This window comes from Mastomys coucha, unplaced genomic scaffold (assembly GCF_008632895.1).
Source record: "Mastomys coucha isolate ucsf_1 unplaced genomic scaffold, UCSF_Mcou_1 pScaffold15, whole genome shotgun sequence".
NCBI classification, from domain to species: domain Eukaryota; kingdom Metazoa; phylum Chordata; class Mammalia; order Rodentia; family Muridae; genus Mastomys; species Mastomys coucha.
In genome coordinates this window covers 26,860,520-26,878,855 of record NW_022196897.1, presented here as the reverse complement: position 1 = coordinate 26,878,855, position 18,336 = coordinate 26,860,520, and the positions used below count along the sequence as shown (strand labels likewise).

Below are 18,336 nucleotides of genomic sequence, written 5' to 3'. Positions count from 1 at the left end.
GTGTAGCCCTGGCTGTCCTGGAACTCACTCTGTAGACCAGGCTGGTCTCCAACTCAGAAATCTACCTGTCTCTGCCTCCCAAGTGCTAGGATTAAAGGCATGCACCACCACTGCCCGGCTGCAAAAGCTTTTCTTAACCAAATTCTGTAGAGATCACATTGTAATTTGGGGACTAACTGCATATGTCTTCTCTGTTTTTTCCACATGGGAATGTATATTTATCACTGCTCTAGAGGTAGTGTGGATAAGAGCTTCTAGAAGAGGCTCTGGAAGAATGGAGCCAATAAACAAGGCAGACTAAAATCTTATGCAATAGACAATATTATTCAGAGTATCAGCTGATTTATACTCCCGAGAGTTAAGAGGAGTCGTATTATTAAAGCATACAATCATAGGGGCAAGCTACATCTGACAAAAATATGTTTATATATGTTTTTATAGTCCTCTACGGAAGTATAAACAGAGGCCTATAAACAAATAACAATAGCCAGCTGAATGAATAATCTGAAGTAAACTCACTCCTATCCATTACAACTGGAGGGGCACAAAACCATGATCTAAGAACAAGTCTGTGTAAGGAAACCAAGGTCACAAGATTCTTGTCTTGGTTCTTGGTGTTTTCTCACAAGCACTCAGGTATTTCCTCACTGGACCCATTCTTGGACCATGTTCCAACAGTATTATTTTTCATCTTAATTTTTCAAAGTTTTTTTTTCTGACTGTGAGTGTTTTACCTACTACATGTATGTCTACGCAACACATTTGTGCAGTGCACAAGAAGGCCAAAAAATGTCAGATTCCCTGGGACTAGAGTTAAAAACAGTTGTGAACTGCCAAGCGGGTCCTGGGAAACAAACTGAGGTCTTTTGCAAGTGCAGTGTCTTTGTTTGGGTTTCTGTTGCTTTGATTAAACTCCATGACCAAGAGCAACTTGGGAATGAAAGGGTTTATTTAATCTTATACTTCTGCATCACACTCCATCACTAAAGAGAAGTCAGGGCAGAAACTGATGCAGAGGCCATAGAGAAGTGCTGCTTATTGGCTTGTTCCCCATGGCCTGCTCAACTTGCTTTTTTATAGAACCCGGGACCACCAGCCCAGAGATGGCACCATGCTCAATGGCTAAGCCCTGAATGTCAATCACTAATTAAGAAAATATATCACAGGCTTGCCCACAGGTCAAGCGTTTTCTCAATTGAGGTTCTCTTTTCCAAAATGACTCTAGCTTGTGTCAAGTTGACATAAAAATTAGCCAGTATAAGCAGCAAGTGTTCTTAGCTACTGAGCCCTCTCTCCAGTCCTTATTTTTGTGTTTTTAGAATGAATTGGAAGCAGGAGGAGAGTTTTGATGTTGTAAATGTGCTTGTTGATTAAGGAATAGGGCACATCCCTACAAACCCCAGAATTATCTAACTTCTGCTAAAACGACAACCAGCCCCTTGTATCTCTAGTTCCAGACTAATTGCTTTCAGCATAATAGCAGTTACCACAGACAGAGTGAACATTTAATAACTAGATTGGATACATTCCTTCAGCAGTGCACTAATAGGAAAAACACCACCACAGTAATTCTCCCCTACATCTGACCTGCCCTATTTCTCAGTTTACCAGCATTGTGTCTGTATCTTGCTGCCTCATCTTAGGAATTCCAAAAATTATAGTGGTCCAGGTTATTGGTCATTCAAACTGTTGTATGTAACATTGAACTTTTCTAATAAGATTAAAGAAGTTTTATGACTTCTGGGTGAGAAAGGCACCTCTAAGGCATAGATATGGATTTCTGTCAGTCTCAGTGTCAGCTGCGCTCTGCCAATCATGTTACAAGAGTGAGGGATGCCAGCAGCTAGCTCAAGCTTAAGAGATCTGTCCTTTATCCTTCGAGGCTCTTAGTTAAGACCTTGTTCCTAAACACACTTGGGGCACAGAATGTTGTCCTCCAGGTGTTGGGGTGAAAATGTGCAGGCTGGAAGCAGGAAGAGGGCAATCGCTTTCCCTTTCTTATTGGGTACCCACGCTTGGGCAGCATGGAACTGCAGCCGAACCCGACCACTTGAGTTCCTAGGAAGGCTTGTCCCATGAATCACTCACCATATTTCCCCATAGGTCTTCGATGTTGCATTGGACAGCACTTCCTCAGATTTCTTAGCATTAGCTGCAATTCTGGCTCAAGAAGCCAACACTGCCTCTGAGGCAGATGTAGTCACAGCGGTGGTGCTGACTTCCTCATTGAGCATAGGAGGATCAGTGAGGGCAGGAATGTGCTCCTCTGGTACAATGTGTCCTGGCGTCTTAGTATCTTGTGCTTTTTTTTTCTCTTTTGGTTTACAGCCATTATCTTTCTCGGACTTTTTTTGTTTTTCCTCACTGCTTTAGTCTTGGCAGATTGGCCCGGTTGACTAGACATCTGGTATTCTACTTCTTCCCTTGCTTCTTCTGTGCTCCGCTGCTTGCTTCTAGCAGTCTCCATCTTGAGATTAGATGAAACCTCCAAAAGAAAGCTCTTCCAGCTTCCAAATGACCACTGGCCTCACATGCTTTAAGTACAAGCAGTTTGGGAAAAGCTAGTGAGGCCACCAAAAGGTCCACCTCTGCTCATTGTGATGACTGAAAATTGGAGTGGCCTCTTGTGTGAAGACAAAAAGGTGTCCAGGGGCTGATGAGATGGCTCAGCAGGGAAGAGCAAGGACTGCTCTTCTGAAGTTCAAATCCCAGCAACCACATGGTGGCTCACGACCACCCGTAATGAAATATGATGCCCTCTTCTGGTGTGTCTGAAAACAGCTACAATGTACTTACATATAATAAATAAATAAATCTTAAAAAAAAAAAAAAAAAAGAAAAGAAAACAGTGTCCAATGTGTTTTGCTGCAAGTAGGTCCTGGAGCAGGCGTATAACATCTCCAGATACAACAGTTACTAGTCCTGACACCAGCACAGCCGGGTCATAGCCAGTTCAGCAGTCAACTGTAAAGACTTAGCTTGTGCCTGTAGCCTCTGCATGTCCTCTCCCTCAGTTGTAGTATGTTGCTAGTGTTTAGTACTTGGGTTTGTTTTCTGCTGTTGTAAAATATATTTTTTCTGCACTCATGTGTATTTATTTATTTTTTTTTATTGTTGTTTGTTTGTTTTTTGCTTTTTTTGAGACAGGATTTCTCTGTTGTAGCCCTGGCTGTCCTGGAACTCACTCTGTAGACCAGGCTGTACTCCAACTCAGAAATCCACCTGCCTCTGCCTCCCAAGTGCTGGGGATTAAAGGTGTGCGCCACCACCGCCTGTTATTTTTTAAATTGTTAACCCAAGTTAAAATTTTACTAGCCAAACTGAATCTATTAACTTTTTTGTGTGTCTTTTTTTTTATTGGATATTTTATTTATTTACATTTCAAGTGTTATCCCCTTTCCCAATTCCTCTCCCCAGAAACGCCCTATCCCATCCCCCCTCCTCCTGCTTCTATGAGGGTGTACCCCCACCCACCCACTCCTGCCTCCCTGCCCTCACATTCCCCTACACTGGGACATTGAGCCTTCACAGGACTTAAGGGCCTCTTCTCCCATTGATGCCCAATAAGGCCATTCTCTGATACATATGGAGCCTGATATAGCTGTCTCCTGAGAGGCTCTGCCAGAGCCTGACATATATACAGAGGTATGCTCACAGACAACCATTGAATTGATCACAGAGTCACCAATGGAGGAGTTAGAGAAAGGACTGAAGGAGCTGAAGGGGTTTGCAACCCCATAGGAAAAACAACAATATCAACCAACCAGAGCTCCCAGGGTCTAAACCACCAACCAAGGAGTACACTTGAAGGGACCCATGGCTGTTGTAAAATATTAAACCAAATCTGGCTTATGGGAAAATTAAAAAAAAAAAAAAAAGAAGAAGTCATGGCACTCGTGATGATTGTTTAATTTTCTGCATCAATGTAGACATGTTACACTGGTTTATTAATAATCCCATTATCTACTACTAGAACTCTCCTCCAAAAAAAGATCATTTTTACTTTTGTACTTTAAATTACGTTCTAAATATACCTGTCTTCTTGTTTGCTAATCTGTTTTTAAAATGGGTCTCAAACTCCTAGGCTCAAGTCATGTTCTCGCCTTGGCCTCCTGAGTATCTAGAACTATAGGCATACTACAGTGCTGACTTTACATCAGTAGGGTTGATGTGGGGGTAATGAAATTTCTGCTGATGATGCCACAGGCCTGTAATTCCACCATTCAGAGGCAGAGTCAGGAGGATACTGGGCTTGCGGCCCCATGTGCTTAATAGTAAAGCCCTGTCACAAGCCCCTACTTCACTCAAAATTTCTGGTGTTTATTGGCAATTATATTTTAATTTTTAAACATTCACAAAGTACGGATAGACTTTTGTAATAAAATATAGTTGTATTTCAAGACAAAACAAAAGGAATTCCTTATAAACATACTTTGGGAAAGACTTTTGTACATTTTTTTTTTTCTGAGACAGGGTTTCTCTGTAGCCCTGGCTGTCCTGGATCTCATTCTATAGACCAGGCTGGCCTTGAACTCATAGATCCCCCTGCCTTTGCCTCTTGAGTACTGGGATGAAAGGCATGTACCAACTCTGATTACCCAGTTTACCAACTTGATTGCCAATTATTCTTCTTTTTAAACAGGGTACTACCATGTTCAGCATCAATTCTTCCTTCCTCATTGAATCACATGATTAAAAGAACATTTTTGATAACAATCATATATATCTCAGTCTAAAATGCCTAAATATGCTAATGTGATGATTATATATACATCTATTAATATATTTCAGGCCTTTAAACATTCAAGTATTTACAGACCTCCAAGAATGATACATTATATCTACATTCAATATACCTGTATCTCTACACATACACACATAAAACAGTTGTCATCAAATATGACCCAAGACATAACTTTAAATGACAAGTACAAGTTGCATAATTTATATTGTACAACTTCATTTTCATTTAAGAAAATATGCTTAATACGCAAAGAAAAATATTTGGAATGTCATATAGTTGTTGACTGTGAAGAACCCTAGTCACTGTCCTCAGGCTGAGCAGAATCAGATCTTGAGATAAAGATTCATAGAAAAATGACTTGCTAGAAAGAACTTCAGAAAGTAAGAAAGCAGGACTGGGAGGAGACTGAGGTAAGACCCCAAGTAGAAGAGTAACATCAAGAAAAGCCAGGTGGACAGCTAGAGTTAAACCAAGTCAATGACCATAAAGTAGAGACTGGTTCTTGTGTCCTTGGGACCTACCATGCAGGGAGGGGTAGGTCAAGAAGTACCTGTGCTCTGCATGAAGTCACTTTACAGAGACTTGCAGGTGTTGGGTGCAGGAGTAAGTGCTTGGGGTTGGGGGAGATGTTTACAGATTTCTGGCAGCAGTTGTGGCTAACACTAAATGTTGAAGATTTGAAGCTAGAGACTTTTCAAATATACAAATTGAGTTTAAGCCATCCAGGGCTAGCTATTATGGTTGTTCCACAGAAATTTAGGCTGATTTCTGTGCTCCCATTTCAGGTTGCAATCCTTATTTTGAGACTATCCTGTCTCAGTGTTGTGGTATTGCCCAGATCTACATGGTCCACAATACTCAAAATGATATTCATATTCCTGTTAGAATATGAATAGGGAAAAGGCAGAGAAAGAACACACTAATTCTGATAAGGACCAGTCTGAGAAATTACATATATTACTTCAAGCCCATTGGCTGTGATTTAGTTTCATGGCTACCTCTGATTGCAAGGGAAAATACTTTTATTCTGCTTGGTCTTGTGCCCTGCTAAAATAGATTGTAATACAACTGTTTCTATAGAAGGAAAGAACATGTATCATAAACCTATCTGTAGACATCCTCACTTTGTATTTTGCAAGGATATTCATTTTGTTTTTAGTTTTCACAAGCACACATTTTAATTGTGTCACAGGTTGGGTCTCTCGGAAACAGATTTTGAGATAGAATTTGATGTGTGAGATATTAAAGGGTGACCATAGGTCCAACCACTGTAGAAATGATCAGAATGAAGTAGGATTTGATAGGAGAAGCTGAGCTGTGGTGCTGTTCTGACAGTAGCCATCACTGACTACATGGGAAGCCCTGGAGCTGCAATCCTTGCACAGTTGCTCTGCATCAGGCTGGAATGGAATGCTTGGTTTTGTACAGTCTTCAGTTTTTGTCTACCCAGATTTGCTACAATAGTTGCCCCAGAAGCAGCTGTCAGGGGATTCTTACAAGGGAGTGTAAATGATGTCTGATTTGTGATTGGGACCCACAAAGAAAGCTGGGGGAAATGGAGGATGCAGCATCATTGTTTCTGCCACTCATTGGGTTTAGACTACCATGGGAACAACCTGTGTAGCAAGGCAACTTTGCAAGGTGACCTCCACAGGCACTGAATTTGCCCTTTCTTGAAGGAGATTGAAGTGACACATTCTATGTTTGACACAAACTTGTTTAGAAGTAATGAATACATTTTATTTATTCATTTTATAAATTAAAAAGCTAAATTTACTTATTTTTTTTCACCCAGATTTCTTAAGCAACTACTGTCTGACACTGGAGATGAAGAAATTTTAAAACGACGTCTCTCTCCTCCTGGAGTTTTTGTTATATCTGGAGATAGATGGTAAATAAGTGAATTCCTAATGTGTTAAGTAGTTAGGGTTCTTCTCTGACAAATGTGGTTTGATTGGATGTTAAATGAAATTATGAACTAGACATGCAGGCCTTTAGGAGAAGAACATTCCAAACTGAGATTTCAGTAAGTGCCAAGGCAGCTGTGTGTAGTATGTTTGTATGTTTGAGAACAGCAAGAAGGGTTGGTGGCTAGAGTCAACTAGAATAGTAAGATGATAGAATGAAGAATGGTAGGAGAGTCCTGGACATAGGGCTGATTGTCCAGTCATGTGAGACCTTGAAATCCATGCAAAGAGAATGGAACTACAGGAGAAATGATGAAATTTGTCATGTTTTTAAGAGACCACTTTGTTTGTTGTATTGGAAGTACACTGTACCTGAGCATTGTGAATATGTGCAGTCCTTAAAGATAAACAAGATTGTGAATAGAGCAAGTTTTTTAGGGAAAATGGTTGGGATTCATTTTTCAATACAGTCAGTTGTCAGTGCCAGGTAGCCATACTTACAGAGATATCAAGTAGGAAGTTGGAGAAAAGATACAAGTAGGGCAAAAAAAAACCTAATGTGCAGCTTAAAATCTTGGGGTCTGTTAGCATATATATAGTTAGTATTTAAAGCCATGAGCATAACCAGGATTTGTGTCATTTGTCTATAATCCCAATCCTTGGAAGGCCGAGGCTAGACATTGCTAGTTTAAGGCCAGTCTTACTACACAGTGAGTTCAAAGCCAACCTGAAATACAAAGCAAGATCCTGTATTCAAAAAAAAAAAAGAAAGGAAGGAAGGAAAGAAGGAAGGAAGAAAAAAAGCCATGACTGTGTATGAGAAGCAACTTTTTTATAATGAGTGATTGTCTTAGTTTGGATTTTATTACTGTGAAAAGATCCCATGACCAAGGCAACTCTTAGAAAAGGAATGGAAAGGGAAGGGGAAAGGGGAAGGAAAGAGGAAAGGAAAGGGAAAGGGGAAGGAAAGAAAAGAAAACATTTAATTGGGGCTGGCTTACTGTTAGTGGGTTTTGTTTTTTTTTTTAATTTTTGGAAATCTTTTTTTTTTTAATTTTTAAATTTTTTTTTTTTTTTTTTTTTTGGTTTTTCAAGACAGGGTTTCTCTGTGTAGCCTTGGCTGTCCTGGAACTCACTTTGTAGACCAGGCTGGCCTCGAACTCAGAAATCCACCTGCCTCTGCCTCCCAAGTGCTGGGATTAAAGGCGTGCGCCACCATCGCCCAGCTTAAATTTTTTTAAAGGGAATTTGTTTAAAGAATTATTTATTTTTATGTATGTGAGTACACTGTCAATATCTTCAGACACACTAGAAGGGGGCACCAGATCCTATTATGGATGGTTGTGAGCCACCATGTGGTTGCTTCAAACTGAACTCAGGCCCTCTGGAAGAGTGTTCAGTGGTCTTAACTGCTGAGCCATCTCTCCAGCCCTTTTTAAAATAAGTTTGTTAACAGTTTTCCGTTTACCCAGCTCGCTCCCAAATAATTGAGACCAGAGTATTTTATTTATCTGTCAAGTTTTAAGGGCACAACAACTGAGAAGTATTACTCTATTTTAATCCTCTAAACTAATTTGGCTACCTCCCAGCCAAAATCCATGAGATACTTAGATTTTATTACTAATCTGACTGTCTAGATTCCAGGCATTTTGTCTCCTGGACTTTATCCCTTGGTTAACCACCCTGCTAAGCCTTACTTCCTCTTTCTTCCCTGGAAGGAAGCCCAACCCTATTCTCTCCCTGATCAGTCATTGACTGATCAGCTAGCTTTACTGATCAATCAGAAAATAATTGGGGAGCAATGTTTACACAACATTGAGACAGGATATTCTCAAAGTAAGGATTGCAACTAGATATGGGAGCACAGAAATCAGCATTTAAATGACACAGTGCACAATAATGTTATGCCTATAGCTTACATTTCAGAGTTTTAGTCCATTATTGTCATGGTGGGAAGCATGGCAGCATGAAGGCAGTCATGGTGCGGAAGGAGCCAAAACTTCCCCATCTTGATCCACAGGCAGTAGGAGACTATATCACACTGGCTAGGCTTGAGTATATATGAATCCTCAGAGCCCACCTCCACAGTAACAACTCTCCAACAAGACCACACATACTAATAGTTCCAATCCCTATGAGCCAAGCACTCAAATATTCCAACCACCACAAAAATTAAGAGGTGTCAGAAATCTGATCAAGAACATCCTACTGCTTGGAGGCTGAGTTGTGAAGGAGAGAAGATGGGGTCTTAGGATATAAGTAAGGGATGCTTTAAGAAGAATATGATCATTTGAGACTGTCCTTGATGTTGCTAAGGAACATCAGTGAAGACTTGCTTGGCTGGCATTGCTGATATAGGGATCATTAATACTGACTCATAGTGTTTCCTGTAAGGAATGATTGGTTGGTATGAATGAAAGACAAACTGAAAGTAGCCTGAAAGACAAGTCTTTTAAAGAGTTGTTTTGAGACAAACAAAATGGAATGAGCCACCATGGGCCTTATAAAGAGTTACATTGTGAAGAACAGAAAGGACAGCATAAAAGCTGTAACAGCATTGGTGGAAAGTTGGGAGGAATAGCAGCTCATTTGGTATTGTTCACTACCCATTAGAGAAAAGACGGTTGGTACCATTGCAGGAACAGAAGGAAATCCTTGGATAACTGTGAACCATGTGAGGGTTGATGCATAAATAGGAAGTATGCTCTGCTCAATCAGTAGAATGGAAATAAAGTAGTATACATGGCAACTAGAATGTTTGGCTGTGTGTGGAAGAGCTTTACTGACTGAATGACATTTGCCCTTAACTGAAGTATGGAGTGTTTGTGGAAAGATGAGGAAGTAAAACAGTGCTCTAGGAAGTTGAAAGCTTTCTAGAATGGACTGGGGAATGAAGTGGAAGTGCCCTTGTGAGCTTATGGGTGAAGAATCTGGTCAGTCAGCACATTTGTGTGTGTTGACCTTCTTCAGCCATATCTAATTGCTCAGCTGCGAGAATAGGTAGACAGTTACCAAATAATAAAGTGCATTATTCACTGTGAAAGCTCTTTTCAGGAGGTTTGTATTATCCGAATGATATTTAGAATTTTAGCCTTCTAATTACATCTGGTTTGGAAGGCTGAATGCCGTAAATGACAGTCATTAAAAAAGAAAAAGGGTTGCATGGCATTATTCCAGACAAGGTTTTTGGATGAAAATTATAGGGTCTAATTCCAGCTAATGTAAGCAGAAAAAGAATCTTTGGGGGCTGTCAAGGAATTCACAGCTGATGAAAAATTTGAAGACTCTGGTCCAAGAACCAGGCAGAAAACAGGGGAGTAGGGCCATCTAGAGTGGATGCAGTGGCTTCTACCTGGGTTCCAGGTGCTTAGGAGGCTGAAGCAGTAGCTTAAAATCCCTCAAAAAAATTAGCTACCCGACCCATAATCTAGCTTTCATCCTTTATTAGTTATCTGAAATAAAGAGTCAGGTTTAGCTGAATGTGGTGGCACACACCTGTAATCCAAGCCTTGAATTTGAGACCAGCCTGGGCTCCACAGTGAAACCTTCTAGCAGACAACAAAACCCAGGTACAGGAATCACAGCTTTATGTTCTTTATCTTTAAAGCTTTGCTCTCTAACTGAAGAGTGGGTTGACATTTCTGTTTGAGAAGTTTTGTCATTTAGTGAGACAGTGGAACCTTTACAGTGATCAGATACCCTCTGTGCTTGTCTGACTTGTTCAGTTTGACCAAAGAGTGAGTTGTAGTTTTAAGAACATTGGGTTATAAGACCCTTCTGTGCCTCCCTCCATGTTTTTGAAGGTTACCGTGTTATATGAAGCTCACAGTCTGGTCTCAGGATTTCTAAGCAGATGAATGATGAGGTGCTAGATAGAAACAGTTTTTTTGTTGGATCGCTAGATCTCCAACAGCAATATTGATTCTTCTTGTAATGACCTGAATTAAAATTAGTACCTGAATTAAATGTGCAGGTTAACCTAAGGATTAGAGACAGAGAGTATAGTGGTTGTTAGGTGTGGATGATTTTGCCTTTCAGTTTTGAGCATATCAAGAGTAGTTCTTCGCAGGAAATCTACCAGTATTCCCACCTTCTCTCTATAATGGCATTGCTTCTTTGTGGCTGATTTGACCTCTCTTGGTACAAGATCAGCTTCCCTGGTACTGGGATTACAGGGATATATCATCATGCCCAGCTTAATCTTTATCAGTAAAAATGAAAATTGTTATCTACTCTTACTACAATTAAATCCTTCCTTGCTCTCCCTCCCTCCCTTTCTCTCTGTTGTTCACTCTCCCTCTCTCCCTCCTTTGACTCCTAAGGTCTCACTATATGGTCACTCATTATGCAACCATTTATCAGTTGTCAGCCATTTATCAGTTGAGAGCAACACTACTCTGATGATTGGTGTCTTGGTGACTTTTCTATTGCTGTGATAAACACCATGACCAAGGAAACTTATAAAAGAAAGTATTAAATTGGGCTTAAAATTTCAGAGGGTTAGAGTTCAGAGTTCATGGTGATCAGAGAAGGCATGGCAGAAAGAACAGCTGAGAGAGCACATATCCTTAAAATTTAAAAAAGAAGAAGAAGAAAAAAAAAAAACAGGAGGCAGAGAATGGTGGTTGCTAGAGCTGGAACATGGCCTCTTTGTTCAATTACATCTTCACCAGCTTTCTGTTTTCAATGGTTTCCTTCACTGCCTAAGCTTGCTGTCTTAGAACTTGCTGTGAAGACAGGATGGCCTTGAACTCAAAGATCTGCATGCTTCTGTCTCCTGAGTGCTGGGATTAAAGGTACGTGCACAACACCTAGACACTCACTATTCCTTTCGTTCTTTTTCATAAAATTGAAGTTTAACTGGTTGGTCCTACCCTGAGGTCACCATTCTCATTATTTCATTTAACACCAGGCTTTCCTTTAATCTGTTTAGCTCCATTCTACTTTCTGGTACTCCTTTCTCCTCAATTTTGTGTTTTTGCTTGCTCAGCTTGCTCCTTTTCATTATAGATCTTCTTAAGAGTGAATACTAATAACAACATAACAGAGTCAATATTAGGCTGTTTTGAGATTTCCTCTGCCAATGGAATGAACCCAAAACTCTTTAATTTAGCCTCAGGCAGATGTTTTAGACAAGGGCAAAAGTAGCCACATTCTTTGCAAAAATACCACAAGTATAGTCTCTAGGCCACATACTAAAAGTCTTCTCTAAAACCTCTTGAGCATAAATTGCCTCCACACTCTGAGCAGCACAAAGGAGCAGCACATCACCTGAGCAGCAGGTAAATGGTTGACTTCCTGTCTTAAATTTGGTTCCCAGTGCCCACATGTAGCCCACAACCTCCTGTAACTCTAGTACTAAATGATTTAATGCCTCTTCTGAGCTCTATGGGTTCTCACACACTTGGCCCATATGCACACATTCAGTCATGCGTACACACAAACACATAAATAGTCCCCTCTTGTTATATTTTTAGCCAAAATAGACTTTATTGAAAGATAAATTTATATATAGCTTTAAACAATTACATAAATAATAATTTAACTAATGATATAAAGAAGATTTCTAGGAACTGTAAAAGAACCAGAATCTTGTTGCCGTTGGTGCAGATCTCTAATATCAACAACAGATGAATCAAACAATAATGAAGAAAGTTTCTTGTGTCAAATCCTTGAGAAAACACCCAGCATATAGCTCACAGAGATGGAAACTGTTATATTGGGGGATAAGATGGAGATGGTGATAGAAGGGTCAGCCAGCAGAGAACTCCTTTTGGTTTTAATAGAGATTCTTATCATGTGGGCCAAGTTGGTCTTGAACTCTCAGTCCTCCTGCCTCGATCTCCTGTATACTGGGATTACAGACATGTGCATCACTTTGTCTAATAGACTACTGCTTTTCATTTCAGTATTTTGACTAATTCTGTTTTTTAATTGTATATTTAAAGATAAATTAGAGAGGTTGTACAGTGGCAGATGCCTGGGTGGAGTGGGAGTACCCTTATGAAGCAGTCAGCCCAGTCATGTATTGCCCTTCTTGACCATATTTACCTATTCAGATGGAAGCATAAAATAGGTAGAGGGTTGTGGAGCTGTGATTTAGTTAATCTGCTCTATGCTCCCAGTGGGTCGTGCTTCCAGCCACCCACCAGAGCTCTCTGGATTCGTAAATGAAAGACACACACACACCAGCTTAATTTTGATATACCTTGACCAGCTCAATGACTGGACACTTCTAAAACTCCCCACAGCCAGCAAACACTCCCCACCAGCATTCCTGACTTAACACCTCGTAAATCTGCATTTTACCTTTACCACCCTGGCTCCTTCTGGGCGGCCCCCTACCTTTGCTGCCCTTGGCAAGGATCTGGATGGTGTAAAGGTCCGTTAAGTACATAGAAAGATGCTCAGCATTGCTGCCAGAGAAAGGCATTTCAAATCACAAGCTGTTTGTACTTCACACCTACGAGGATGGCTAGAACTACAAAGGTATTTACAGGTTCAGATGAGGATGGGAGAAGAGGTGTATCTCAGATTGCGGCATGTATGAAATGGTGGATTCATTTTGGAAAACAGTCCAGTAATTATAAGTTAAAGAGTTATCAGGTAACCTAACACATCTAAGGAGTATATATCCAAGAGAAGTGAACACATATCTAGAAAAACTAATGCACATTATTCATATTAGACACAGAAATTAAATTAATAGATCAATGAAAAAGAGAATGTTTCATACTCATACAGTGGAATGTGAAAAGTGAAAGAGGTAAAACCGCTTTCAACAGCTTGCCTTTCTGTTTTGAGAAATTGTTCCTTCTTTCCTTAACTGTTTTGTTTCCAGCTTTTTGCAGATGAAACCTGGCAATATAGAAAAGCAAATTGTCACATGTAGATTACAGTATTTTTAGCTTTTTTTTTTTTCCTGGTTAGTTTCAAACAGATGTAAGGTACCATGTACATAGCACCCTTCTCTCAGTGTATGCAGTTGTTATGGATCTCAGGAGGGAGAACAATATGTTCTCTTAATTTAGTGTCTCTCTAGTCCTTGGTCTCATGTAACATAGGCTTACTCCAAACTCATTATGTAGCTGAGGCTAGCCTTAAACTCTTCCTCCTTACCTCTCCTATGAGCCCTCTGCTTATGGGTGTGTGCTCACCATGCCTGGCTTAGTTTAACTTTAATAATATTCAGGATTAAGCCATAAATATACTTCTTTTAGAAGATGTTTTATACATACTCTATGGTAATTTTATGCTTTTCTTGGTGCATGAAGATGCTTCACACTATGTTAGGAAGCTGCTTCTGGAGATCTGTCATTTGTCCATATAATAAGAACACCATCTGCACCAAGCACAGCTTTTTGTTCCCTTCATACTCTACATGGCAAATGAATCAGCACAACTCGCAGAGACATAGATACTTGACTTTGGTTTTTTTTTGTATGTAATATTTTTCAATTTGTGTTCTATTTTATAAGCAGACAATTTTATAACTAACAATTTTAGAATATATTATAGTTTACAGGGCAAGTTTTATATCCATTAATTCATCTTATTGTCTACTGTATCATAAAATACATATTACTAATATTAAATTTTTTTTCAAAGCAGAATTAGAGCTTATTCAGAGATATTGAGTATGATTTTAATCACTAGAGTTAAGTAACAGAAAGGAGCTCAAGAAGGAGACACATTGCCGGGCAATAGTGGCTCGTGCCTTTAACCCCAGCACTTGGGAGGCAGAGGCAGGCGGATCTCTGAGTTCGAGGCCAGCCTGGTCTACAAAGTGAGTTCCAGGACAGCCAGAGACAGCCAGAGACAGAGACATAGAACATGGGCATGGCCTTCACCAAGGGGAATCACCTATCACATTTTTAGTTAGCAAAACACATGATTACAATCCCCTTTTTCATGTTTCTTTAAACAAAAACCAAAAGGTAGCTCCTAAGAAAACAGGATCTTTTGTTTGTTTGTTTGTTTTGTTTTTGAGACAGGGTTTCTCTGTGTAGCCCTGGCTGTCCTGGAACTCACTCTGTAGACCAGGCTGGCCTCGAACTCAGAAATCCGCCTGCCTCTGCCTCCCAAGTGCTGGGGATTAAAGGCGTGCGCCACCACCGCCTGGCTGAAAATAGGATCTTTTTAAGCACATAATTTCCATAAATTTTACTTTTTTGTTGAAATGAAACTTTTAATGTATTTATATTTCATTGAATGTACACTTACACATTTATTTTATGTATGTGAGTACATTGTAGTTTTCTTCAGACACACCAGAAGAGGGCACCAGCTCTCATTACAGATAGTTGTGAGCCACCATGTGGTTGCTGGAAATTGAACTCAGGATCTCTGGAAGAGCAATCAAGTGCTCTTAACCACTGAGCCATCTCTCTAGCCCCCCATCTCCAACGCTTACATATTTTTTTCAGCCTGTTTGCCTTTGAGTCTAATCAAGGGAACAGCCTTGTTTTGAAGTGTTGCTAACTGCAGTGTAGCAAAATGGTAATGATACTTGTTCTGTAGCCTTTGAAGCTTCCTTCCTTGCCTGGTCTCTACCACAGTCTTCTGAGGTTGCAGGGCAGGAAGAAATTACTTGTTTGTGATTGACTGAAAGTGGCAGCTAATTCTTTTTGCTTCATCACATCACTGCTAAGTGTTAGGCAGGAGTACTCAGTCTTCTCTGTCCAGTCCAAGCCATTCACTGCTGCCTCACTCTACTGTGTCCTGGGCATCCTGTACAAGGTGCATCATTTTATCCAGATTCTTTTCAGACTTTCATCTTACCAACTCCTTACTCAGAATTCAACCAAGTAGCAAGTTTACTTTCCTATTTTAGAAGATTTATTTTACTTATGTGTGTATGTGTCTCTGTGTGGGGCCATGTGCACATGAGTGCGGGTACCTGTTGAAGAGTTGTGTCTCCTTAGAGATAGAGTTGCATATGATTGTGAGCCACCTAGCATAGATGCTAAGAATCAACATGGGTCTTTTGGGAAAATAATATCAGTATTAACTGCTGAGCGAGTTCTCCATTCCCGAGAGTAGAAGTTTTCTTGTTGCTTTATTGAAAGACTTCTTGTGAAAAGAAAGTGTTGTAAACAGTGTTAGGTCAATAATCTGCCAGTTTTCCTTGTGTGTAGTGGGCTGAGGCTTGGAACAGTTGTCCTGCTCACTGCAGTTCTGCCTGTTCTCCCTCTCCACATTTCGTGGTAGGACTCTGTATCTGTGTATCTGTTAGGCTTTCTGGAACAAAAAAGAGATCAGTGAATATTACTAGTTGTCAGAGAAATACAAATTAGAGCTAAGATGAGAACAGATCAGAGAAATTAAAACCAGAGAAATTTATGCTTTCAGAGTTAAGCCAGATTCCAAAATGAAATTGTTACAGAATTGAATTCTCTAAAGACCTCAGAGGGAGAAGCTGTTCATGACTCTCCCTAAATTCTGGCAGGTGCTAGTGTCCTTGGTATTCCTTGATGAGCAATTGCATAATTCCAGTCTATGCCTCTGTTCCCCATGTCTTCACATGGCTGTCTCATCTCTGTAGCTGTCTCTGATGAGGACAGCAATCACGTTGGATGAAGAACCCACTATTCTACAGTATTTCTTTGCATTTATATCTTTGTACCTAAAAGTCTTACTTATAGACATTCACAGAGACCAGAGATTAGGACTTGAATATATCTTTTTGGGAGATAAACCCACAACAGTTCATGCCTTTTGGGCTCTCTGCTTTTCCTTCTACACATGTGATATGGGTACCCACATACTTCCTATACTATCTATCCATTCTCTTAGGTATTTTCTCAACATCATTTTTTATTAGTTTAGTTTAGTTTTTTTGAGACAGATATTCTCTGTGTAGCCCTGGCTGTTCTAGAACTTGCTCTGTAGACGAGGTTCTCTCAAACTCAGAGATCCACCTTCCTCTGCCCCCTGAGGGCTGGGATCAAAGGCATTCACCACCTCTGCCCACCTTTTAAAACATAATTTAAAGAAATAAAAGACTGAAAGCTGAGGGGGGGAGGTGCACACACCTTTAATCCCAGCACACAGGAGGCAGAGGCAGACAGATCTCTAAGTTAGAGGCCAGCCAGAGATACATAATGAACTGGTGTCTTAAAAGACAACAAAAACACTAGTCAAAAAGTAAACAAATAGTAACTCTATAACTTAACAAAATTTGACAGTGTTAATGCCAGCTCAAGAGATAAACTGTTGGGTTTATAGAGGTAACTCAGCAATAAAGAGCACTTGCTCTTCCAGAGTTCCTGTGTAGTTCCTAGCACCTATGTCTAGCACTCAGAAGCACCCATAACTCTAGTTCCAGGGGTTTGATGCCCCCATAGGCACTGCACACATATGGCATAACATTCAGACAGATATCAATACATGCACATATGTCCTTGAATAAAAATTAAAAAGTACAGTATAGTGTTGCTAACATCCCTCCCTAAGAGATCTTTGTGGAAAATTTTTTTTTGGTTCTTTTATAAAAATCTTACTAATGTTACAGGGTTTTCACTTATTTTACTTACATGTTTTTGTCAAATAGACATATTACAAAATCTTCATTTCCTTAATGGCTTGCCCTTTCACTTTATTGCTTGTTTGAGACAAAGTTTCCATTATGTAGTTACGGCTATAGATTCAGAGATCTGTCTTGTCTCTACCTCGTACATGCTGGGGTTAAAATTATGTGCACCATGCTTGGTCCCTCCACATTCTTAGTGATATCTATTTTGTTGGGGTCCAACATTCACCCTACGAACCTCACAAACACCCATCTCAGTCAGACCAGGATGGTTTTGAACTCACATCCTAAAACTAATCAATGAGGGTTGTAGCTCAGAATTTGGAGGCTGAGCCACTTCGATGAACATTTTTCAGTGCCAGCTCTTGACTCAAGCCATTTTAGATATGACAGTACATATTGACCTTTAATTTGATGGATCCTATGCAAAGCTTTGTGGAATTTCTTAAGATTAACAAACCTCAGAACATAACAGCATATGTGATCAGCATGACCTTGCTATAAGTCAATTGTCTTTTTTTTTTTTTGTCAGTGACTGGCAGGCAAATTACAGCAACAATATGAAATAGTTGACAGGCAAAAAACAAAGTGCCTACAGCTATAGTGGGGAGGGGTGGGGAACAAACTTCAACAGTTTAAGAACTTCAGGTTTTTGATTTTTGGTTTTTTCTTTCCTTTTTTGGGGGAGGGGGTGCGGTGTTTAGGGTTTTTCAAGATAGAGTTTCTCTGTGAAGCCCTGGCTGTCCTGGAACTCTCTCTGTAGACCAGGCTGGCCTCCAACTCACAGTGATCTGCCTGCCTCTGCCTCCCAAGTGCTAGGATTAAAGGCATGCACCACCAATGCCTGGCAAGAATTTCTTTATAGCCATAGTGCTGCACAATTGGATACCATCACTTAAGAGGCTGTGGCAGGAGACCACAGAATGAGGTACTGACTCAGAAAACAAAAATAAAATTGTATCAGGGATGTTTGTGGTAACAACACCCACAATCTCGTGGGAGTGATAATAGCATTTTACTGGAAAGTATGGATTTTCTGTAGTTTTTTAATTAGTCCTTTATGAGTGCTTTGCTTCATTTTCTCTGAGACAGGACCTTATGTGTTTAAGCTGACCTCAAACATACTATGGATGACCTTGAATTCCAGGTAAACA

General features: G+C 40.0%; 1 protein-coding gene and 1 pseudogene across 5 annotated transcripts in view; one reads left to right on the top strand and one right to left on the bottom strand.

Annotated features, from left to right (window-relative positions):
• Scai (suppressor of cancer cell invasion) overlaps positions 1-18,336 on the top strand; it is a 107,319-nt gene that overhangs the window by 27,728 nt on the left and 61,255 nt on the right. For 2 of the 5 annotated variants that reach the window (XM_031370131.1, XM_031370132.1), the window contains one exon: positions 6,540-6,635. The exons of 1 other annotated variant lie outside the window; for it this stretch is intronic. In XM_031370131.1, coding sequence (XP_031225991.1) covers positions 6,540-6,635 — 96 coding nt within the window. Of the gene's footprint in view, positions 1-6,539; positions 6,636-11,417; positions 11,448-18,274; positions 18,330-18,336 lie in introns of those variants that run through there. 2 more of the 5 variants (XM_031370134.1, XM_031370135.1) reach the window with 2 other exon arrangements.
• LOC116090121 lies at positions 1,871-2,578 on the bottom strand (annotated as a pseudogene).